Source organism: Hylobates moloch, unplaced genomic scaffold (genome assembly GCF_009828535.3).
Source record: "Hylobates moloch isolate HMO894 unplaced genomic scaffold, HMol_V3 SCAFFOLD_13, whole genome shotgun sequence".
Taxonomy (NCBI): domain Eukaryota; kingdom Metazoa; phylum Chordata; class Mammalia; order Primates; family Hylobatidae; genus Hylobates; species Hylobates moloch.
The window spans coordinates 50,110,203-50,134,174 of record NW_026652288.1 but is presented as its reverse complement, the minus strand read 5'-3'; the positions used below and the strand labels follow the sequence as shown (position 1 = coordinate 50,134,174).

General features: G+C 46.2%; 2 protein-coding genes across 2 annotated transcripts in view; both read left to right on the top strand.

Moving 5' to 3' along the window:
* The window catches only part of NCKAP1L (NCK associated protein 1 like), a 51,705-nt gene extending 32,725 nt beyond the window's left edge, over positions 1–18,980 (top strand). Inside the window, exons 23-31 of the mRNA XM_032173492.2 lie at positions 1,686–1,783; positions 1,915–2,008; positions 2,167–2,249; positions 2,597–2,677; positions 5,867–5,960; positions 6,890–7,006; positions 7,700–7,809; positions 9,644–9,733; positions 13,317–18,980. Coding sequence (XP_032029383.1) covers positions 1,686–1,783; positions 1,915–2,008; positions 2,167–2,249; positions 2,597–2,677; positions 5,867–5,960; positions 6,890–7,006; positions 7,700–7,809; positions 9,644–9,733; positions 13,317–13,436 — 887 coding nt within the window. The 3' untranslated portion in view covers positions 13,437–18,980. The remainder of the gene's footprint in view (positions 1–1,685; positions 1,784–1,914; positions 2,009–2,166; positions 2,250–2,596; positions 2,678–5,866; positions 5,961–6,889; positions 7,007–7,699; positions 7,810–9,643; positions 9,734–13,316) is intronic.
* Positions 18,981–19,682: 702 nt separating this feature from the next.
* Positions 19,683–23,972, top strand: part of PDE1B (phosphodiesterase 1B) — a 30,248-nt gene continuing 25,958 nt past the window's right edge. The window contains exons 1-2 of the mRNA XM_032173487.2: positions 19,683–20,517; positions 20,605–20,730. Coding sequence (XP_032029378.1) covers positions 20,618–20,730 — 113 coding nt within the window. The 5' untranslated portion in view covers positions 19,683–20,517; positions 20,605–20,617. The remainder of the gene's footprint in view (positions 20,518–20,604; positions 20,731–23,972) is intronic.

Here is a 23,972-nt window from a genome sequence, read left to right as displayed (position 1 = left end):
TTCCCATCATCCCGCCTCCATCAGTAAGCTGACCCTACGCTTTACCTGCTGCAGGTTTCAGATGTCCCCTTCTCATCAACTCTACCCACAAACTGTAGGCAGCCTCTAAAGTCAGCTTTAGGTCTGGCTGACAAATGACAAGCAGCAGGAGGTAATGCTGATTCCCCCTTCTACCACCCCCACCCCAATTTCCCTGGGTTGCCATAGTGATGGGGCAATGCTACTGCAAAAATAGATAGATGGAAAGAGAAGGATGCCCTAGGGTTGCTAGCTGGGGGTAGAGAAGACTGGAGTAAGGAGCTTTGGCAGATCCAAACTGGTAGATCAGTGTGTCTCCTCTCCGTCAGCTACAGAGGGCGATTCAGCTCTTCTTCCTCTCTGTCAGCCATTGCGGCATTATCCAAGTTGATCGGTCAGGAAATCCTTTCATAGTTCTCAGCTCAGTTCTTCCTATTAAAACAGGTTGACTCTAAAAATGTCTAAGATCTACTGTGGACAAGACTCTGTGTCAGTGGCTGTGACCAGTTCCATTTCCTCTGACATTGATGAAAATGGAGATCACTGGTCCTGCCTTGAAAGACTTGAGTGTGGAGCCTTGACTTCCATTTCTCTCTGAACTTTTATTAGCGATATTAAACTTGCCTTTCTTCTACTGTTCTCTTGTTGTTGTTACTTCTGGTCTTTCATGGTTTTCCCTGCTGGGATGGCCCACAGCCAGAGATCATAGCTAGAGCTCCTCCCTATCTGGATTTGTCACTAGTGTTTCTAACATGGGATTTCCCCAGGCAGGTTTTATTTAATTCACAAAGGGCCAGAGCAGGCTGGGTGGCAAGGGATAAAGCACTGGGACTGACTAGAGAAAAGAAGGATTTGGAGGAATAAAGAACTGAGACTCTGGGGGATGTGTGTTGATTATGAAAAAAGAAAAGGTAACTCAAGGAGAGGGAAATTTGGACAGTGGGACACTAAGTAAGGGAAGTAAAGGGAAAAACATACAAAAACCATCAGATCTTGGATGAGGAAATAGTTGTATCTGCTGGGATGCGGTAAGGGGCAGTAAGACATTGCACTAGGCTTCCAGTACCAGCCCCTGCTGTGGTTAAGTGGCCTTGGACAAGCACTTAATCCCCTTGTCTGTAAAACCATGATGATCCTTCCTATGCCACATAATTCAGAGGACTCATAACATCATCATCATAATCCTTTATCCATATATTTTCCAAAGTTTTTATAATGTATCTTATTTACTCTCACATCAATTCTGTGAGTTGTTCATGGCAGATATTCATATCCTCATTTTACAGAGAAGTAAACCAGGCTCAGAGAGGTTCAATGACTTAAGGTCTTACATCTAATAAAACTAGTATAGCTAGTACAGCAAGAGTAAAACCCAAGTGTCGTATAAAGGAATACGGGAAAGTATAGATTCTTATAGGAAAGTAAAGTAATTAGTTATCATTTGTGGTAAGTCTTGGTGTGAGTACCAGTGGAGAGAGGGTAAATGTCCCATGGACTTGCCAGACTTGTCACTTGAATGTAGGATTTTAGGCCATTTTTGCTCCTTGACTTCTCGTTTTCTTTCCTTTCTGGAAAACATTTTAAATATTTAAATTACCCTATAGCTGTTGTACAAATACTCCAGTACCTTCTGAGTCCCATCTGGGGCCTCTGTAATTCTGTTCCAGAGATGCGGGCCTTGGCTGAACTCCTGGGCCCCTATGGCATGAAGTTCCTGAGTGAAAACCTGATGTGGCATGTGACCTCTCAGATTGTGGAGCTGAAGGTATATGGAAACAGTCCCTTGGGGAAAAGATCCTACCTTGAGGAAAGAGGGTGGGTATAGGAGACTGGGGGGGAGACATAACATTGGTCTCTTCTTTTCCTGCTTATTGTCTTTGTGTTCCTGGACTGCAGAAGCTGGTGGTGGAAAACATGGACATACTTGTTCAGATCAGATCCAACTTTAGCAAGCCGGACTTGATGGCTTCCCTGCTGCCCCAGCTGACAGGTAAGCATCCTCTTCCCCTATAGTGAGAAGCAGCTGTGGAATCACATTGCAGATGACAGGGTTTTCAGGAATCTGGAGGCTAGGCTGGGTCTGTAGAATCAAAATCATCACCAATCCCTCTCTAAATTATCTTTTCTAACACCCTTCTTTCTCCTCAGGGGCTGAAAATGTGCTAAAGCGCATGACCATCATTGGGGTTATCCTCAGTTTCAGGGCCATGGCCCAAGAGGGACTTCGGGAGGTGAGTTGGTGGGAAGGGGTCTGCCACAGAGTCACAGATACCTCTGTGGGTGGGGTTTGTATGAGAAGTTGTGGAAGTATTGTGGGAATCAGTTTTAACTTCTGCTTCAGAAGGGGTTGGTGAGCATTGAGAAGAGGGAGCGTAGTTTGGCAGAGATCCTAGAAGATCCCTAGGAATAAATGAGCTTAGGAAACCTAGAGGCATAAGGAGAGGATGGCTTGGAAAGCTGGCTAGGTTCTTATCTAAGCTGAGTGCCCCTCCTTTTTTTTTTTTTTATTTCTACCTATTTTTGAAGGCATTGGTCATGGTCTTGTGGACTCATGGTTTTCTTTTTTTTTTTCCTCCAGGTTTTCTCCTCCCATTGCCCATTTCTTATGGGTCCCATTGAGTGCTTGAAGGAGTTTGTCACACCAGACACAGACATCAAGGTATGGGGGAGTGCAAAGTAGAATCTAATTAGGAGACTTTTGTTGTTGAAAAGGAGGTAGCTAGGATCTTGTAAGGGAGAGCGGGTTCTGAAGAACACCATAGGGATAAGGGCGAGGGTTTGAATAGGAAAACTGGTCAGATGAATATTCTTGGAGAGAAAGAGCAGAGCTGGCGAGATGTAGGGGGATGGAGAGAAGTGGGAGGCTGGGGGACACTTTGAGGGTTGGGGAGACATTACTGGAGGGGGAGGGGTAAAACCTAGGATAGCATCTGTAGGTTTTCACCTGACATGAGCACTGTGCAAATTAGATAAACTATGTGCAAACAAGTCCGCTCTTTAGTCTTGAGGTTAGGTACTGTTTGTGGGAAGATTTGTTCCTTTCATTCCCACCCACCCTGCCTGCCCTCAGTCTTTTATTTTCCTGGCCTTTTCTTCCTCCCATCCTTAAGCTTTCTGGTTCCTCTATGTCTGTATCATCTGCCTCAGACCCCCATTTACTACAGGAGATGGTGAGAGGAAGAAGGGCTTCCGCAGACAATATAAGTTAAGCATCCATTTCCCACCCATCTCCCACCTTTGAGTCATCTCGTCTTTTGAATCATCTGGAACTAAGAAGTATGCTATGGCAGGAAATACAGCTAAAGCCTAGGAATAGAATCCTTCAAATGCATAGGGCAGGCTCCTTCTCTTATAATTGATTCCTTTAACGGAGAGTGGTCTGTGATAACAGGAAACTGGTTAGCAGGAAGAATTAAAGTTATGTGTTAAGAAAATCTTCCTTACTTTGAGATCAAAAGAGTTGTGAAATTTCCCCCTCTATCTGCCTAAAATCTTGAGGGGCAAGTGACTGGGGGCAGTGAGGGGGTAGTGTTTCACTGGGATAGCTGCCCCTCTTGAAAGATCTTTGATTTTAAGCTGAGCCTGGGTTTCTGGCACTTGCTGATGTTGGTCCAAATGCTCTAGACTGTCAGGAGCTTGTCTAGCTGATATCTCCTGGGTAGCTCCAATCTTTAGGCTCTGCCTGCCTGTGAAAATTAGCAGGTAGGGGCAGAGAGGGAGGATGGCCTGTCCATCAGAGATGCTGTTACTGCCTCAGAGGAGCAAGAAGATTAGAAGAAGAAAATATAAAATCCCTTCAACCATCCCTTTCTTCCTCCAGAAAGCCTCATGAACCAGGTTCCTTATCTCCGAGGCCGTGGTTCCACAAACAGTCATTTAGGTAGTAGGGGATTTAAATAAGGGCAGAACAGAAGGTGGCAAAGATTTGGCTTCTGTATCAGTACCACAGGCAAAGTGTGTGTATGTTGGTATGTCTGTGGGATTCTTTTTTTTTTTTCTTGAGACAGAGTCTTGCTGTGTTGCCCAGGCTGGAGTGCAGTGGTGCGATCTCAGTTCACTGCAACCTCTACCTCCTGGATTCAGGCAATTCTCATGCATCAGCCTCCCGAGTTCTTCCTGGAACTTCAGGTTCATGCCACCACACCTGGTTAATTTTTGTATTTTTAGTAAAGACAGGGTTTCACCAGGTGGGCCAGGCTTGTCTCCAACTCCTGGACTCAAGTGATCCGCCCACCTTGGCCTCCCAAAGTGGTGGGATTACAGGCATGAGCCATTGTTCTGGCCAGTCTGTGGGATTACTTGGATAAGGTACTTAGTTGTCCAGTATTAAAACAATTATCCTTGTTCTTTCAAAAAACATTTTTTTAAATCTAAAAAGGGGTCTAGGTACTTAGTATGGGAGTAGGGGCTGTGTCCTGAGAACCTGATTATAAGTACAATGAGAGATTCAGGTGTCAATCAGTCAGTATTTATTGAACGCCTTCTATGTGCTCAGTGTTATGTTAAACACTAGAGAAGATAAAGAGAAATGCAAAACTCCTGACTTTAAGATAAAGGAAGGCCGGGTGCAGTGGCTCACGCCTGTAATCCCAGCACTTTGGGAGGCTGAGGCGGGTGGATCACGAGGTCAGGAGATCAAGACCATCCTGGCTAACACGGTGAAACCCCGTCTCTACTAAAAATACAAAAAAATTAGCCAGGCATGGTGGCGGGCGCCTGTAGTCTCAGCTACTCAGGATGCTGAGGCAGGAGAATGGCGTGAACCTGGGAGGCGGAGCTTGCAGTGAGCCGAGATCATGCCACTGCACTCCAGCCTGGGCGACAGAGCGAGACTCCGTCTCAAAGAAAAAAAAAAAAAAAAAAAGATAAAGGAAGAGGATGTAAAGGCATCACATTTTCTCTGTTAGTCACTAGGGTCGATGCTTTACATGTGTGGTCTAATTTAATCTTCACAACAACTATGTGAGGTAAATGTTATTACGCCAGTTTTATAGATGGGAAAACGAGGGATCAAAGAGGTTAAGTAACTTTTAGTCAAGGTCACACACTTAATAAGTGGTGTTGCTAGGACTTGAACCCAGATCTATCTCACTCCAAAGCTTTTTTCTCCCTTCACTGTGCCATGAGGTTTTAAAAAGCTATCTTATTTGGCAAGATAAGAAGATGAGTCTTGCATTCTATCTAAAAAGATAACTAACACCAGATGCTGTGTGTGATCAATGCTAAGTCAGTGGTACCAACGTAAGGAGGGAAGAGGTGGGTTTGGGCTGAAGCAATCAGGTAGTGCTTCACGGAGAAGATGAGATCTAAGGGATGGACGTAACATAGATACAAATAGAGGAGAAAAAAGGACCCTCAAAAGAGGGAAGCACCTGAACCAGAGTATGGGAGAGGAAGTTGTAGTTTGGGGACAGTGAATAAATTATCCTGGCAGCATTGAATAAAGGGAGTATTTAGGAAAATGAAGTTGAAAAAGTAAATTTGTACGATGGAGTGTCCCAAAGGGTTATTTTCCCTGTAGGATAGGGAGAGCTATGAAGGGAATATATAGAAAAGATAACAATAAACCAGAAGTTTAAAATCTATGATTAGCTGGGCACTGTGGCTCATGCCTGTAATCCCAGCACTTCGGGAGGCTGAGGCAGGAGGATTTCTTGAGCCTAGGAGTTTGAAACCAGCCTGGACAAAATAGCGAGACTCTCTCTCTTTCTCTACATATATATAAAAGTATCTTTTAAAAAAATAAAAAGAATTAAATCTGTGATCCAAGAGTCCTGGCTGCGCATTCCTTCTGTCAAGCCATTATGTCCTGTGAATCTTCTCTAGAATGTTATTTTCTTCTCTCCAGGTGACCCTGAGTATCTTCGAGCTGGCATCTGCTGCAGGTGTGGGCTGTGACATTGACCCAGCCTTGGTGGCTGCCATTGCTAATCTGAAAGCTGGTAAGATTGGGGAAAGGGGGCAAGATTTGGGAAAGGAGGGCTTGGGCCTTATTTTGGGTAGAAAAATGTCAGTGTCAAAGAAGCCTTTATTTGAGATTATATATTCAGAGGATATAAGCTGGGAGTGAAGGAAGAACCCTAACCTTCAGAAAATACTTACATAGGCAATTTAGATTTGTCCTCAGGTTTCAACTAGTTGATCTACATCCTCAGGTTCCAACTAGTTGATCTACCAATCAGCTAAAAAGTACTAAGTGAGAGTCTGTTTGGTGCTCTGCAAGTGCTCAAAGGCATTTACAATCTGGTTGGGAAAATAAGATTAATGCAAATGAAACAATGAGAGAACAATACAAAATAGCGGGTTGTGTGGTATAGCACCCAAATTCCCCATAGTGATTTTATGCTTTCTCCCTCCACATAATCACCTTGACACTGTTTATGGCTTCCCATCTCACACTTAACACTTGTATTTTCCATTACACATTTCCTCTGATTACATTCATACCTATACACACTCAGAACAGGATGAACCAAGGGGCTAGGATTATTAAGACCTTTCAAAATGGCCAGACTTACCCTTCTTCTTTTCTCATGGTGGGTGAGAACCTTTCCTCTTCTTCCTGCCTCTCCACCCTATCAGGCAGTGGACAGGCATCCTAGGGTTGCGTTGTGCATCAGCAGAGCCCTTGGCTGAAAGTTCTGCCCTGTTGCCAGGGAGGCCTCCAGGACTCAGGCCCTTCACTATAGGTGGATGCTAGTCCTGTTTCTTCAGGAAAATTAAGTAATAACTTGCCCATAGGGCTTTATAAAGTGTTTTCATAGATATTTTCTCCTGTGATCCTCACAGCAATTCTGTGAAGTAGGACCCCTGTAACAGATAACTCCTGTTTGCTGACTTTATTCACTTTTCCTCTTTTCCCTCTCACCAGATACTTCATCTCCTGAGGAGGAATATAAGGTGGCCTGCCTGCTCTTGATCTTTCTGGCAGTTTCCCTCCCACTCCTTGCCCCTGACCCTTCTTCCTTTTATAGCATTGAGAAGGATGGTAAGTAAGGGGTAGGTTTGAGAGACCAGTGCTATTCAAGTTAGTGTTCTGGGGTAGACAGAGGAGACAAGAGACACTGGAAAATATAGACTTCTGACTTGGGTGTAAAGTTCTATTTCAAAAAGCACTTGAAGGCTGGACATGGTGGCTCACGCCTGTAATCCTAGCACTTTGGGAGGCCAAGGTGAGGTAGGCAGATCACTTGAGCCCATGAGTTCCAGCCCAGCCTAGGCAACGTGGTGAAATCCTGTTTCTACAAAAATAAACAAACTAGCCAGGCAGGGTGGCCTGTAGTCCCAGCTAGCTGGGAGGCTGAGGTAGGAGGATGGCTTGAGCCCAAGGGGTCAAGGATGCAGTGAGCCATGATTGTGCCACTGCACTCCAGCATGGTGACAGAGCAAGACCCTGTCTTTAAAAAAAAAAAAAAAAAAAGGAAGAAAACACCCCCTATCCTGAAAAACAAAACAAAACAAAACCCTTGAGAATGAGAGAATGAACTATGCGTAATTCGATTTCAATAAGATTTCATAGGAATATCCTGCCTCTAATCTCAAAATGCCTTCTCATCCTTTTGGTGTCAAATACTGGTGGCTCAGCCTGAAAACATGAGAAATTACCAGTTTGGGTCATCCTGGAGTGGCTTACTTTGTCATTTCCTTTTTTTTCTCTCCATCTGTATCAATAATAACCTAGGTTACAACAACAATATTCATTGCTTGACCAAAGCCATCATCCAGGTGTCTGCTGCCCTCTTCACGCTCTACAACAAGAACATTGAAACTCACCTCAAGGAATTTCTAGTGGTGAGTGGGTCTAGGTTATAAAGAATGGAAGATTGCAAAGGGCTGGAATTGGTTTGCCTTAAATCTGTAGACAATTATCGTTGAACAGGCTTTTGAGTCTAACTTCCCACCTAATTCATTCAGTAAAGAGTGAGAAGCTACTGTATGAAAAGCAAGAGTTTCTTCTAAATTTCCTAACAGCTGGTGTTTCAGCCTCTGCTTGAATATTTGGGAAGATCATTGGACAAAGAGTCAGAAAATCTGGTTTTCTGATTTTTGATCTGCCATTAAGTAGTTGTGTGACCTCTGAAGTGCCAAGATTTTGGGGCCTCAGTATTTTCAAATATAAAACAGTGAGATTAAACTGAACCCATGAATTCAGATTAAACCGAATCCATGCACCTTGGTATGCATCAGGGTATCTTGGGGAGCTTGTTAAAATACATATTCCTGATCTTTACACCAGACCTACTGAGTTAGAATATTGTAGGGTAAATCTAGGCCTCTGTGTTTTTAATAAGGCCTCTGGGAGATCAGATGCACATTCAAGTTGTAGAGACACTGAGTTTTATCATCTCTAAGGCCCTTTCTAACTCTGTGCAGACAAATGATCAATGACCACTTCTCAAGCTTTAATGTAAATCAGAATCACCTGGAGAGTTTCTACCTTAGTAGATTAGGGTGGGGCTGAATAATGTGCATTTCTGTTCCCAGGTAATCTTGATGGTGCTTGTCTGGGGATCTCACTAGAACCAATGGTCTAGATTTCTAGGGGCTGGAACTGAAAACTAGGCAGCAGATTCCACTGTAGGTCATATCCAATTTCTTTGAAAAAAATGTTAAAAATTTTAGCCAAAATTTGACTTCCTGTAACTCTCACCATGGATCTTAGTTTTGCCTCTGGGAAACCTCAGAACAAATACAATAGGCCCTAGAATTTTCCATTCTAAATCCTCCACGGAGGAATTTTGTTCATATACTTCTGATACATGGTCCATTCCCCTCTGCCTGCTTGAGCATTCTCAGTAACAGAGAGCTTATTTCTTTGCAAAGTATGGTCCCGATATAAGAACCAGGGCCTCATATGTCTCCTTCCAGGAGGAAACACAGCGGATCATATTGTTCTCTCAGGAATTATACCCTCATCCTGAGAAGTACATGTCAGGGATCATAAGCTTGGTTGGTGTGTCTCTATTTAAGCTGAGGCACCCAACCAGATAGACCTGGCTCTGAGCATCTTAAATGCAAAGAGGATTCACACCAGATCTCTGAGAATGGGTGAGAAGGGAATCCCCCACCCTTGCCTTCCCTTTTATCCTCTTTGTTTGCTAAATGCAGGTCACCTGGGCCTGGGATACAATGAATCATGTTTCTTCTTTGATCCTCTGGGGGTTTGGGGATGATGGAGATGACAGCCATTTGGGAATTGACGGGAGAATACCACGAGCCAGCGCTGTGTCTGAATCAGAGGCTCACTGCCTCTAGTCAGATGGGGAGTCAGCCGTAAACAGCCTGATGACAGTGGTGTCTGGAGGCTGCCTAGGAAAAGAGAGGTTAATCTCCTGGCATACATCACCTCCTTTGCTCTAGGTTGTTTCCCTGCCCCTTGCAATCTCTCCCCTAGCGCTCCTGGCAACCTGTTGTCTGCACTGGGAGGTCAGTGAGATCCAGGCTGGCTTATAGGCAACATGTATCTCTGAAACCTAGGAGATTTGCCACTTTCCCACTCTGAGTCTTCAGGAACATTCCAGCACTTCTTAACTCTCCTCCTTGATCTTTTCTTAACTTCCTGCAGCCTGAAGCCGTTTGATACTGACCTCTATAAAAATCTGCTTTACAAATTCTTCCCTTACAGGTGGCCTCTGTCAGCCTCTTGCAGCTGGGCCAAGAGACTGACAAGCTTAAAACCAGAAATCGAGAATCCGTTTCTCTGCTCATGCGCTTAGTAAGTATCTTATTTAAGTTGGTCTGAGAACAAGGAGCGGAAGGGCCAGAGGGAGACTCCTCTTCAGGGTGTTTGCATCCTTGCCATTCTTGTCACCCAAAAGCATTAACTAAGGACTTAATTCTGCATAACCCTCTGAGTCTAGTCCTCACATTCTGATTAACATTCTAAACTTGTCCTATAATAAGGACTTCTGCAAGACAGGGCCTTCCTGGCCCCTAAGCTGGCTGGGCCCATGTCCTGCAATGTTCCCGAATCTGACCTGATAGGGCAGCTGTGCCCCTTATTGGTAATTACCTGTCCAGTACATGTTTGGTTTCACTTGACAATTTTCTACCACTGCATTTCTTGTTTTTAAGAGTACTATGAAAAGAGTGCTGGATAACACAGAGCTGAACTCAGAGGTTGAGGGGTGGGGTCTCAGAGGAGGGAAAGGATTTTAGTTAAAATGCTGTAAGGCAGGGAGCCTGGTGGGCCATGAATCAGGGAGCTCCTGCTGTCTCTTCTCCTTGCTTCCCCAGCTGTGGGCTTCTCTCTACTCTGGCAGAAAGTTTTGGGAACTCTGACTCAGTTAACTTTAAAAGTTTTTTTCCTCATGACCCTGTTTCCCTCTTCAACACTCTTCCTCACTCTTTTGCTCTGATTCTCCATGTTAGTAATGCACTTAGATATGGACAGGAAGGGCTCTTGCCCTGGGCCCAGTGTTTAAAAGGCCCTTCTTGGGCCTTCCTCTAGTAGAGTGTTCTGGGGCCCTCCTCTGGGGAATGGGAAGGGGTGGAGCCTGTACCCCACCTTGAGGCCCATACGAGAGATATCTGGGGCTCCAAAATACTTTGCTAAGCAGCTTCAGCCCACTTGTAGAGCCTGTGTTAAACTTCTTCCTACTGAGGTGGACCGTCCTACTGGTGGATATACCTCTAGTGCCCAAGGGACGTATGGCTGGAGTTTAGATATGCAGATGAGGAAGTCTACAAGTGCACAGAAAATCCCTCTAACTGAGGGTGGGAGGAGAAGGGGGACTGGGCTGGAAGCTTGTTTCTTCCCTTCACCCTGTTCTGGTGCAGAACTTGGAGGAGTTCAAAAATTCTTAATTCAAACCTGGGCTTCCATAAGACTACAAAGGTACATTGTGAAGGTGGAAAGCTAGAATATACTAGTTTGTTAGCTTGATTTAATTAGTCATATGGTATGCGGACCTCCATCTGTATTCTTGTCCCAGGCCCAGAAATGCTAGGGGCCAGGGATTCCTGGGATTCCCTCCAGGTCTCCTTCTTGAAATACACAGGCACTGAGTGGTATTTATGCCTTAGTTTCTCCAGCTAGAAAAAGGCCTAGGCTGGGCTGGTTAAGGATTATGAGAGAGAGGAGAATGGACATGGGGGTGGATGTATTTGTGTGGGGTGTGTGTGGTGAGGCAAGAGGGCAGAGGAGGTAGATGACGGCAGAGTAAGGACAGTGCCAGTGGTGGTGGGCTATGTGGGGCACAATACATAGAGCAGCAGCATGGCCTTGGCAAGGCAATGAACTCTTCTGAGACTTCGGCTCTCTATCCATTAAAGTGGGTAATAATCCTTATGACAGAGTGGTTAGAATTCATAAGATATTATGCGTGAAAGTGCCTAGTACATAGTAGATGCTCAGCAAATGTTAGTTCCTGCTGTCTGCTGCTCATTTTAGGTTCTGGATGATTTTGGCACGACTCTTCACTTCCTCAGGTAGTTTTCACCCCTGTCAAGTTGGAGGTGATTCTGTATTACCCACCTGTATTCTTACCTCCTTCTGCTTAGACCCCTTCCAGCACCCCAAAATGTGGAAAGTGTTTGCCCCTGTGGCCTTCCAGTGAGGCCAACAGAGTGACAGGAACAGAGCTAGGATCAGGTACTTTTTGTTGGAGGGAGAAACTAGAGGGACTAGTTGCTGCAAAGCAATTTAAATGCAAATGTTTCCACAGAGAAATTGGAAATGACTGAAGGTGAAGGAGCTGTATTCTGAGTTAAGAGGCTACTCATGTAGCCTCAAATTCTGACCAGCACTTCTGTCCCCGGGGTCTTTCTGTTTTGGCTGTCAAGCCTGGGCTGTGCCCGCACCTCAGTGTTGCCAGTCTGTTCCTGGCACAGGTTTCCTGGGGAAAGACATGGCTCTTATAGAATCGTGGAATCCTAAATGCCAGAACCAGACCAGATCCTGGCAATTAGTCCAGTACTTACAAGTCATAGATGAGGAAACTGAAGAACAGGGAGGGAAAGATGACAATCAAGGTCTCCCCTAAAATATATGGCAGATTTGGGACTGGAACCCAGGTTTCTTGGCCATCCCTCTAGGGCTGTTTCCACTCCCGTAAACTTCTGCCACTTGGGAGCCCTGTTATTTTCTTGTGCTTTATGGAGAATAGAAAGTCTTGGGCCAGTGGATTTGCTTGAAGTCATTATTCATTTCCCGGTACCTGAGGGTAGCACCTTGGAGAAGACAGCTCATCTCTTTCCCAGCTGAAGGTTTGAAAGTCTTGCCTAGCAAGAAATTTTTTGATATTTGACCTACCATCAGGGCTACAGTTTTACCAGCAGGTTTCCCTGCCTTCAGCCTGCAGTTTCCGCTCTTTTGCAGCTGTTGTGTGTGGATGTGTTTGAGAATAGGAAAATCTTACGTTTTAAAACTTGAAAGGACTTCAGAGAGAGAAACACGTTAGAGTAGATATGGCAGATTCTCTTTCCTTAGTGAATTTTCAGGATTTGGAGTACCAGATATATTGTGGAGAACCCATCTGTGTGAATTGCCAGAGGATATGGGACACCTCTCCAGAGTGTGTTTTTTAGTCTCATTACCTCTTGGATAAGCAAAGCACTGAAGGAAATACACCCTGCTCCTTCCTCAGGGATGGGGACCCTCCAGTCCACCACTAGGCTATGCTGCTCTTCATGAACATGCCCTGTCCACCCACCTCCCCCTCTCCACCCTCACCCCCACTCTCATTCTTCTCCAGGCATCTTGATCTATCTTCCTGCTTGGCTGTGGGGGCTGCTGGGATTACCGCAGCACACAGGCTTCTAATTAAACTAATTAATCATGCCTGCTCCTTTATGCAGCATCCTTACTGTTCCCTAAGCACTGTACTGAGAGAGGGAGGAGACTGAGGCCCAACACAAGAGGACCCATGTGAATTCCAGGCCCCCTTCCATGGCCTGCAGTGGTGTTTGTTTCTCTCGCTGCAAAGCTTTGCAATTAGCACTTTTATACATCTTTACCTGCATCTGTATGCTGCCCACCCACATGTGATTTAGCATCCAGAATGGGAGAGAATGGGTTTTGCTGCCACTAGGAAAGTGGTTCTCTCCTGCCTTCTGCTTCTGTGCCCTTCACATAGTCCTGATGAGGGGGTCAGGGTCAATGATAATGGAGCTGAAGATGCCACATTGCCTTCCTGGAGCCAAACCAAGTGAGGGAGGAAGAGGGGGGTGTGATTTGGAACCCTGTTCACTTGTAACTCTTAGGGCCTCAGAGGGCCTGGGAACTATGCAAAAGGAACAGGGTGTCACAGACAAATGCCCTACCTGAGGTTCTCATCTCTTGGCCCGATCTCTTCCAGGTGGTGGAGGAGTCATCCTTCCTGACCCTGGACATGCTGGAGTCCTGTTTCCCTTATGTCCTGCTTCGAAATGCCTATCGGGAGGTGTCCCGGGCCTTCCACCTAAACGGAAGCCACTGAGTGCCTGCCAGTACCCACTGAAGAGCCCCTTTGGACCTTCCTAAACCCTTGCCATAGTGGAAGCTGTGGTCACTTTCTCAAGGGGTGGGAATGGGTTGGGGTCACTAAGGAGAGGGTCAGGAGCCAGAGTTGATCAACAGATCTGTGGAAGAATAATCCAGGGCTGAGAAATCGTAGAGCAGTGAGGCAGGCTGGGGGCATGGAGGACAGTCTATGGAAAAAGTTAGGGCGTGGGGCCACATGTGTGAATTTTACAATGAGAAAAGGACTAATGTACAAGTATATTTTCTATCTTCTGGTGACTTGAGCTTGAGCTCTGACAGGCATGGGCCTCTCCGACCTTCATCACTATTCTTAGGATAATGCTGGCGGGCAGAGATGATCAATCATCATATTAAACCGTAATGAGCTTATAATCCTCCCACTGGAGCTGCTATTGTCTCCTGCACATTCATTAGGACCATTATCTTCTCTCTTCCTTTTTCAAATGTGTTCAGCAAACATTCAGCCTGCTCCTACTGCAGAGTAGCAGCAAAAGAGCCCCGCTTTTCCTTTGTGGGGCTCTTCGAGAGGAGTCATTGGGTCTCTTCCTTTGCCCCCAGCTTGACTGCGTTTCCTACTGGGGCAAGGAGGAAGTGCCCTTCAGAGATGTTCACGGCCCGCCTGCTCTACTACATTGTTTGTTACAAGTTCTGTCTTGCTTTAACCCCTCCTGCTTTGATATCTCCACAACCCAGAGCAGAGGGTCAGTTAGTCTCCATCAATTCTAGGTCACATGACAACTGATTGGCGCAGACTCAGGTGGGTTTTCACTCCTGTACCATTTGGAGGTACTGTGCCTTTCATTGGGAGGGACTAATTTAACCCCAAATCCTTTTGTCAGCCTGGGTACAGCTGTTGCTCCAGGCAGGGATTTCTCTTCTGGATCTTCAGTTTCACAGACCTCATTAGGTTGTACGGCCCTGAGAGTGGGTATCCTTGAGGGAGTACAAGCTGTTTCAACTTAGCCCTTTTCTGCGCTAATTAGAATTTCAAGTGTCACAGAGCCTGGGGCATTCAAGATAGCACTAAACTAGGTTTACTTAACTCCTTGGCAGGAAATAGTGGCCCCCATGCGTCACTTCTGTGCACCCACTGCCAGGGAGAAGTGGAGAAACAGATCATATATGTCACAGGTCTAGAGTGGTTGGAATTGACAAATATAATTAGCTAGTTGATTAATTAGGGTCATGTCCATACTTTCATGATGAAAGGGAAGCAGTTGTTGGTTTTCAGCAAAAACGATTCAGCCTTCGTTAAGCCTATTTGATAGCTGTTTTGGGGTTTTGTACATGTGTTTGCTTTTTATTTCTTGAGACCCAGGCTTAGTCAATACTTTCTTAACTTGGCACTCATAATCAACATACAAATTTTTCTTAGCAACAATTGTCTGCTCTTTAGGATGGAAGTGATAGAGAATCCTGCTTCGTGCATCAGCTAATCCTCCTTCCTTGCTATGGGAAGGACTTATGTTCTAAAGGGTGATTCAGTGTCAGGCTTATGAGACTGAGAGTAAAGTTGATGAGGAAGAGAAGGCTCAGAAGTATCTGAACAACTACGCTATATGCTTATATTTTTCTGCTTGAGGGGATAGAGATCCCTCCCCCATCTGCATCTGCATATAGAACTGCTTAAGAGGAGCCTCCCAGAGGACAGCAAGACAAGTTGCTGCGGGGGGGATGGAGGGTAGACAGAATGCCTTTTTATAAAACTGAAAATTTTATTGAGATAGTTAATCTACCTGCACTTGTAAGAAATAATACAGAGAAATTCTATTTTCCTTTACACAGTTTCACTGAATGGTAACATCTAGCAAAACTATAGTATACTGCCACAACCAGGATAACTGACATTGATATAATCTACTGATCTTGTTCAGATTTCCCTCCCCAGTTTTGCTTATGTTCATTTCTGTCTCTGTGTGTGTGCACATATGTGTGTTATCTATTTCTATACAGCTTCATCATGTGTAGGTTTGCGTATCTGCCACTACAGTCAAGATACAGAACAGGCCGGGTGCAGTGGCTCACGCCTGTAATCCCAGCACTTTGGGAGGCCAAGGCAGGTGGATCACCTGAGGTCAGGGGTTTGAGAGCAGCCTGGCCAATATAGCAAAACACTGTCTGTACTAAAAATACAAAAACTAGCAGGGCGTGGTGGTGCGTGCCTGTAGTCCCACTATCCAGGAGGCTGAGGCAGCAGAATCACTTGATCCTGGGAGGCGGAGGTTGCAGTAAGCTGAGATCCTGCCACAGCACTCCAGGCTGAGTGACAGAGTGAGACTCTCTCTCAAAGAATAAATAATAATTTAAAAAAAGATAGAGAACAGTTCCATCACCACAAGGATCCCTCGTATTGCTCTTTTATAGCAATTTTCCCCTCCCACAACCCCCTTCCCCATCTCTAGCTCCTGGTAACACAGATATATTCTCTATTTCTAAAATTTTGTCATTTGATATATCTTTTTGTAAACATATAATTATACACACATATTTCTCTACCACTTATACTTTTTCAAAGTGCTTTCACATCCTTATAGCAATTCTGCAAGGTAGCCAGGGAAGGCTTTCCTATTTCAGGTCAGAAAACAGATTTAGAAATATTAAATGACTTAATGAAGGTCACATGTTTAGCAGTAGAACTAGAACTGGGACCCAAGTCTGATGTTCAGTCCTAGACCTTTTCTACTTGCCCGGTCTGCCTCTTCACAAGGGCAGACTTGGGTTTTAGAATCCAGAGACCTTAGAAGGAGCAAATTGGAGAAGGTGAGGACATGATGGCCTTTACCACCAGAAGCAAAAAGTGAATGTCCAGAGGTGAAGGGACAGAGAAGTAACAGGACCCATCAGCATTTCAGGCAATTTGCTTCCTTTACCAGGAGGGTCTCTGTCCTCTTACAACCTGGGACACAATAAGTTGTGTCCCAGGTTGTAAGTTTGCTTTACTTAGGCCCAAAGGAACTAAAGAATGGATATCAGAAATCTCACCCCAATTGTTTGTCTTACAGGCTCAGAGTAGGTTCTAGCCTCAGCGTTTTCATTAATGTAGTGTTTTCATTAAAATCTCCATTAACTTGCTTGCAGCAATGAGATGGAATTATCCCTCCCACAAGGCCTGGGGCAAGATACTTGCAGAGGTGCTCCCTTTTGTTTGGACAGTAGAAACACTGCCTCCCCTGCCACGGTGTTCAATCCAGTTGGCAGGTGGGCCAACTTCAAAGTGCAGAAGGAACTGGGTGTGGTGGCTCACCCCTGTAATCCCAGCACTTTGGGAGGCAGGCGGATCACTTGAACATAGTGAAACATAGTGAACATAGTGAAACCCCGTCTCTACAAAAATACAAAAAATTAGCTGGGCATGGTGGCTGTTGCCTGTAATCCCAACACTTTGGGAGGCCGAGAGCAGTGGATCTCTTGAGCTAAGGAGGTTGAGACCAGCCTGGTCAACATGGCAAACTCTGTCTCTACAAAAAAATACAAAAATTAGCTGGGCATAGTGGCTCTTGCCTGTAGTCCTAGATACTTGGAAGGCTGAGGTGGGGAGGATCGCTTGAGTCTGGGAGGCAGAGGTTGCAGTGAGCCAAGATGATGCCATTGCACTCCAGTCTGGGCGACAGAGCAAGACCCTGTCTCAAAAAAAAAAAAAAAAAAAGGGTGCAGAAGGTCCAGGGCCTGGCCAAGGGGATGATGCCCTGTAGCACTTTGCTTTGCAGGAAGAGAACAACTCTGCTGTGAATACTAGGATCCAGGAGGGAGGGAGGTCCCAGCTAGGGACAAGACTTCCTTAACCTTAGGTCCTCATGCTTATATCAGTTCTTCTCCAACAAAGTTTGACTTTGAGAAGAAGCTGGCACATGGCTGAAATGCACTCACGCGGTTGGGGGAAGAGTGTTCTTCCAGTCCTCCTCCCCACAGGGCCTCCTGCTTCTCTTAAGTACCTGTCATCAAAGGAGATGAAGATGAATCCCCCTTCAGCCCCCACACCTCAATGAGTTGTCAAGTACTCTCCCTCCCACTTGAATAGGAAGCAGGAGCAGCAGGCCAGGTTGCAGGTTGAGGAAGTCAGAAGTTAACTTGAGCTGAGTTTGCAGCTCTGGAGAGATTGAGGAGCAGACTTTTCTCTTGTCACTTTGGAAGGAGAGGATTGTGAGGCTGCCCCTTTAAATAGCATTCCCGTAGGAGGCAGATCACATCCATCCGTCACCTACTGCCAAAGCATCATTTTTGGTCTCTATCAAACTCAAAGCTTGTTGGAAAGGATTGTGGGGTTAGGGGAGTGAGGAGGCAGAGCCTCCTAGGGGTAGGGGGCAGTTTAGAAGCTGAAAAGGAGAGGAATGAGAAGGAGCCTGGGAAAGGTGGGGGTTGAGGACAAGAGGAAAAGACAGGGAGAGAATAGTTGTCTTTTGAGCCTCTGAGTGGAACAAGTATACCTAATTCTTATCTCTTTAGAGATGCAGCAAGGTAGAAATGGGATTGTATTGCAACAAGAGGAATGAGGTTGAGACCAAACACCAGGATTGGTGACTAAAGAAAGTGAAAGGAACCACAGAGTGAAAAAGGCTGGTAGACTTGGCTCTGGTTTTATCACTTACTCTCTGTGGGACCATATAATTTTTCTGGGTTAGTTTAGTTCTCATTTATTTTTATTTTTACTTTTTCCATCAAACTGTGTTGTCTATGAAGTTTTCCCATTTATTCAATGAAGGGAATTAGAGTAGATGAATTCTAATGTCTCTTTCATGAATAACTTTGTGTGTGTGTGTGTGTGTGTGTGTGTGTGTGTGAATTAGCCTTAAAATGAATCAGGAGCAGGGGGTCTTGGGAGAGCAGGATGTGCCACTGTGTTAACAAGAAATGTTGAGAGAGCCCTCTGGATGTATGTCTTGCCTCTTTCCCACCTATTCTAGTTTAAAGATCTGCCTAAAATTGGAAACTCCTTAGCTCTAATCCTAATTTACTAATTAGAACTCTTTAGCACCATCCTAATTTGCAATTCTTTTGTAGTTTCCAGCCCATTTAATTTTCAGTTGATAAGGAGGAGATTGCTCCCAAATTTTCAGAAATGGACTGTGTAGGAGTGTGACTAAGGTCTCAGATGCAGCCATTTCTTGGCTGGGTCTGTTCTTCCAGCAAGAAGGGAAAAGGGGGATGTGTGCTAAAGGTAGATGCACAGAGGGTGGGAAGTCCCTTTATTCTTTCCACTTTTTTCTCCATCTCTGACTCTGCCATCTCTTTCTGCCTCTGCACTTTCCGGGAGCTGGTTCTGCTGATACTTCTGCTGAATCTAAATGCTGACCTAACTTGGCAATTCTTTTATGTTAGGAGTCTTAGCTGTGACCGTCCATCCGCTTCTTCGCCCTTCCATTTCACTTCTTTTCTCCTTCTTTGACTGGGAGAGGGGGAGTCTCCACTCAGTATTTAGAACAGAGTAAATACCTTCTCCTGATCACTCCTCCTTCCAACCTCCAGAATTTTTTGAAATTAAAATTCACATTCTGGGATCCTGGATTAGTGGCCTGTTTTGGATTTAGTTAGCAGTTAGTGAATATATCTCCACTTTCTGTTGACATAGGAGTTTCCCCAGTGCCAAAGCAGGTGATCATTAAGGGAGAGAGCAATATGGAGCAAGAGAGATGGTTCCTGCGAGTCCTAGGTAGGACTCGGTTGGATGGAGGAGGCTTTGCCCTTTTACAAGGTCTTGAGTTCAAATTCCAGTTCACTCCTTCCACACATGTTTATTAACCAGCTAGGCTGTTTTGTGCTGGGCCTTTAGCTCCTAGATTTCTTTCTCTGAAGACAGAACAGAAAAAATGAGCTGGAAGTGCTTCAGGAGGGGTTTTGATATCAGGAATGCTTTCCTGGCTGTGTAGAGTTATTACCTAGTCAAAGAAGAAGATGTTAAGCCGGGTGCAGTGGCTCACACCTGTAATCCCACCACTTTGGGAGGCCGAAGTGGGTGGATCACGAGGTCAGGAGTTTGAGACCAGCCCGGCTAATATGGTGAAACCCCATCTCTACTAAAAAATACAAAAATTAGCCAGCGTGGTGGCCCGCCCCTGTAGTCCCAGCTACTCGGGAGGCTGAGGCAGGAGAATCGCTGGAACTGGGGAGGCGGAGGTTGCAGTGAGCTGAGATCGCGCCACTGCACTCCAGCCTGGGAGACAGAGACTCCTTCTCAAAAAAAAAAAAAACAAAACCAAAACAACAACAAAAAAAGATGTGGTGCTGCCTGCTCTGGAGAGCTTTGAACTTGGAAGAAATTCCTATCTGCTAGGCAGGCAGGCAGAAGTACCATGGGGAAGGCCACGGTCTTGGAGACAGGTGGGGAAGGTCAAGCTGACAGACCTGAGGCCAAGTGTGGGATGCCAGCACAGCTCAGGGCACACCCTGAACTTTTCCAAGACACAGGTGGGGTCTGGTCTGACTGGGTTCCGAGTCCAAGTCTAGCAGGGGAAGATGTGTGCTCATCCCCTACCCGCACTCACACATGGTACACATAGGCAGCTAGGCACACGTGGATACATGGAACCACAACCACATACACAGAAACTCAAAACACACGGAGAGAACCCACACAACCACCCACACCGAAGTCCTGCCCGCCGCCTCCGCTGCACTCTGTAAACACGCACTCACATCCGCCGGTACAGGGCACACGCAGCCACTCGTCCCCGGCGCTCGTGTGCGTGCGCTCGCCCTTGGGCGCTTCTGTCTGTGTGTGCCCCCGGCTTCCAATCGTTCCTTTGGGAGGGGGAGGAGTGGCTGTGAGGAGTGAGAGACTGGCGGGCAGGCTGAGGAGAAGGGAGGGAGAGCGGAGGGAGGGGGGAACCCGGCCGGGGGAGGAGGAGAGAGGCGAGGAGGCGGCTCTGGCAGCGCGCGGCGGCGGCGGCGGTAGCGGCAGCAGCAGCGGCGGTGCGGAGAGCTTGGACTGGGAGCCCAAAGCTCGGCTGGGCAGCGGGAGAGGAGGAGCCGCAGGAGCTGCAGCTCTGCCAGCTTGGGCCGAGCCTAGAGACACCGGCCTGGCTGGTCCACGCCAGCCGCAGGTGGGAAGGGCCTGGGATGGGGGGCGAGGGTCTCTCGGCTGGGGCTGAAGCTGAGCCGAGGTGCTGTCTCCTCCCTCTGTTCCGTAGACCGTGGCTGAGCATGGAGCTGTCCCCCCGCAGTCCTCCGGAGATGCTGGAGGAGTCAGATTGCCCGTCACCCCTGGAGCTGAAGTCAGCCCCCAGCAAGAAGATGTGGATTAAGCTTCGGTCTCTGTAAGTCCCTGGCCCGGGAATGGGGGGAAGGGACCTTAGGGAGCCTGAGCGGGAGGAGGAGGGGGGATAACTGGAGCGGGGCTGTGGGCTGGTAGATTCTCTTTGGCACACATGTTGGCAGGTGCGAGGAAGCACGGCCCTGACACGCGTGGCCAGGCCACATGTGCAAGGCATGTGCAGAGCAAGCCGGCCAGTTGGAGCGGGCTTAGGAGTTGCAAAGGTAACGATGTGCCTGTGCCTGTGGACCCCAGGCTGACACACGCAGCGCTTAGAGGCAGCACAGTATATGCAGTGTGGCAGGGCTGCAGGAGGGCAGTAGAGGTGCCAGGCTGACTCACACATATCCATGTGCAGAGTTGTGCAGATGTGAGCCACATGACACGTGTGTGCATGAGTGACCGTGGGTCACAGAGGTATGTGGAGTGATTGCACACAGCTGTAGATCTACTGCATGGGAATACTTGTGCCAACCTGTGGGTCATATGTATCTCAGTTGGGATTGGTAGTTTCTGCCTCCCGCACAGGGAATGGGGTGGGGGGCACCCCATGCCTGAGCTGCTCATCTCTTGGGGCCTGGAAACTCACTCTATGTATTAATGATGAGGGGACCCACCTGGAATCTGGAGGGGTGTTGGAGCCCCCACCTGGAAGCTGAAAGAGGTGATGATGGTGAAGAAATATTGATTGACAAAGGCAAGGTAACTGGCTTAATCGAAGCCTTTTTTAAAATATAGGGTCTTCCAGGATCTCCAAGCACATTTGGGCATCTTTTCCTATTGTTGCAGTACCAGGGCATGTGGGGAGGAATAAATGGGGGAAGGAAGAACTCAGGTATCTGATACTCCAGTCCCAGGGAAGGAAAGGAACTTTTCCCCTGCTCCTTAGAAAAAAAAGAGGATTGGGTCAAAGACAAGCCATGCACCATGTTTATCTCCCAGTCAGCTGCTGCCATTGGGAAATCTCCTCAGTCTGTTGATTCTTAATTAGGGAACAAGAGAAGATGTCCCTCTCTCCGAGATGAATCCATGGCCCCAGGAAAGAGGAAACAGATAGGAGACTATGGATGTTTAGAGGGGAAACACAGTAAACATAGCCCTGAACCCAGTTCCTCCTCAATGTTCTCCATAGTGAGCACCGAAGCTTTCTATTTCTGGGTTCTGGGAGAGGGAGAGATGGGGGTAGGGGATGGATAGATGCTTATGTTGTATTGTTCTTTAAATACTTCACCTATGGTGATAAGATGACACCTTTTTATGGCAGATGGATCTGATTTATACACTAGCTACTTGGAGAGGCCTTAGGGAGAACTGAGGCATAGTGGGCAACAAGGCTTGGAATCCAAATGTACTTCTCAATCCCCCTCCTTGGCTGCCTCTGGCCAATCCAATTTGCTGGGCTCTATGAAGCGCAGCCTTGGAATGAGTCCTGGGATGAAGAAATGGAAAACCAGATTGAATTGATTTTTTGTTGGGAGGAGCACCGTGTGATTCTTTTGTTGGGAGGAGCGCTGTGTGATTCTTGACAGAAAATGACGCTGTGTTAATGGTAAATGAGCTGGGGAAAGGGGCAGAGAAGGAAGTAGTTGAAAGGTAAAGAAGGGCCCCATGTCCATAAATGGGAGAATTCAGGATGGCTCCCTTAACACTAGTGGCTCATCATACTTACCTTGCCTCTATTCCAGGTAACAGGGGCCTGCAAAAGAGTGGGTATTACTAGTTTCACTATTTCCCACACATTTCTAACCAAAAGCGTTTCCTGAAAATGAATTATTGTTTCTTCCTTTAGTGTGAGAAGTGCTCAGTGGTGAGAGAAGAGGATTCCCAGAGGGAGGCATGAAACCTGGGAAGAGAAGGGAGTAGAGGCAGCTGTCTCTCCAGAGTGCCTTAGCTGAGATGTCCTTACATGAGATTAGAGTGGACAAGGATCCCTATTCTTATTGATTAGATCATTCTGGTCTTCACTCACTTCAGCAGTCTGGTCCTTAAGAATGCTAGCTTTGTACAATAAATTTATGAGTAAAAAATAAAGCTAGCTACATGTAATATAACTTACCCAAAAAAGTACAATCTCCTGATTATTAATTGGCAGGAATAGATTCCCAGTCTCACGTCCTTAAAGCAGAGAAAGACCTTGATATCAAGGTAGATCCCAACTTGATCTCAGTTGATGGCCTACTGGATTTTGCCTTTTTGAATAGTGGGGAGGCTTTGACTGTCAGATGAAGGGAAATAAAAGGATTTAGGGCTTTGCTGGGTAAGAGGTGGGAGTTTCCCAACTCTCTCAATGGGATGGTTTCTGAATAGGTGAGAAAGATGTTCCCCCTTTTAAGTGGAAATAAAGATCCCCCTGCCCCTTTGGTCAAGGTGGGAAGGGGTTGCTAAGTCTGGAAATAGGAAATAGACATGATTATCTTAGGACTGGCTACTGCGTGGAAATGGAAACGTGGCATATATACTTGTATGTATTTATCTAACTATCTATCTAGATTCTTCTACTCAACACATCGTATTTCCCACCCTCTACCATTTTAATTTCTAATTAGGACATCCAGACATTCTACAGAGAGACTAGGCCTGGTGTTTTTGACTCTGGATAAAAAGCCCACACTAATATAATCGTGCAGGGCAATTTTTTATTGGGAAGAGCATCCAAGAATTCTGTTTCCCACACTAAGACAGTGTCAAAAATAAATTCAGAATCTAATCTGGATCATATGAGCTGAAGAGAATCTCTTAACTGTGTGATTTTACCTCTATCTTCAGGACAATTTCTCTAATTAAGCAAACTCATAAACTGAGGCATGAGAGAGGGTGAAAGAGGCCATCTGGAGATGATGAGTCGGCCAGGATGATTTTCAGCATCTCTCACCCTAAGAGGAAGTATTTGACTTGGCTGTCCACCCTTCTCTGAGATCAGAGGGCTTTAGGGAACAGGAAGAAGACCAGAAGAGATAGAAATGATTTTCTGTGTCTTTTGTGAATCAAGAAAAATGATGAGCAGACATTGGTTTGCCATCCTCAGCTCATTTATTTATCCAACAACTATTTCTTGAGTGCCTTCTATGGACCAGGTGGCATGCTGGATGCCGAGGATACAGCCGGTGGTGGACGAAACAGACATAGTCCCTGTTCCTACAGAGCTTGTAATCTGCTTCAACTCCATCAAGTGGTGTAGAGAGGCAGGGGGCTCTGTATTCCCTGTTTTGCTACACCTAAATATGCGTTCTCTTTTTCTCAAGATGG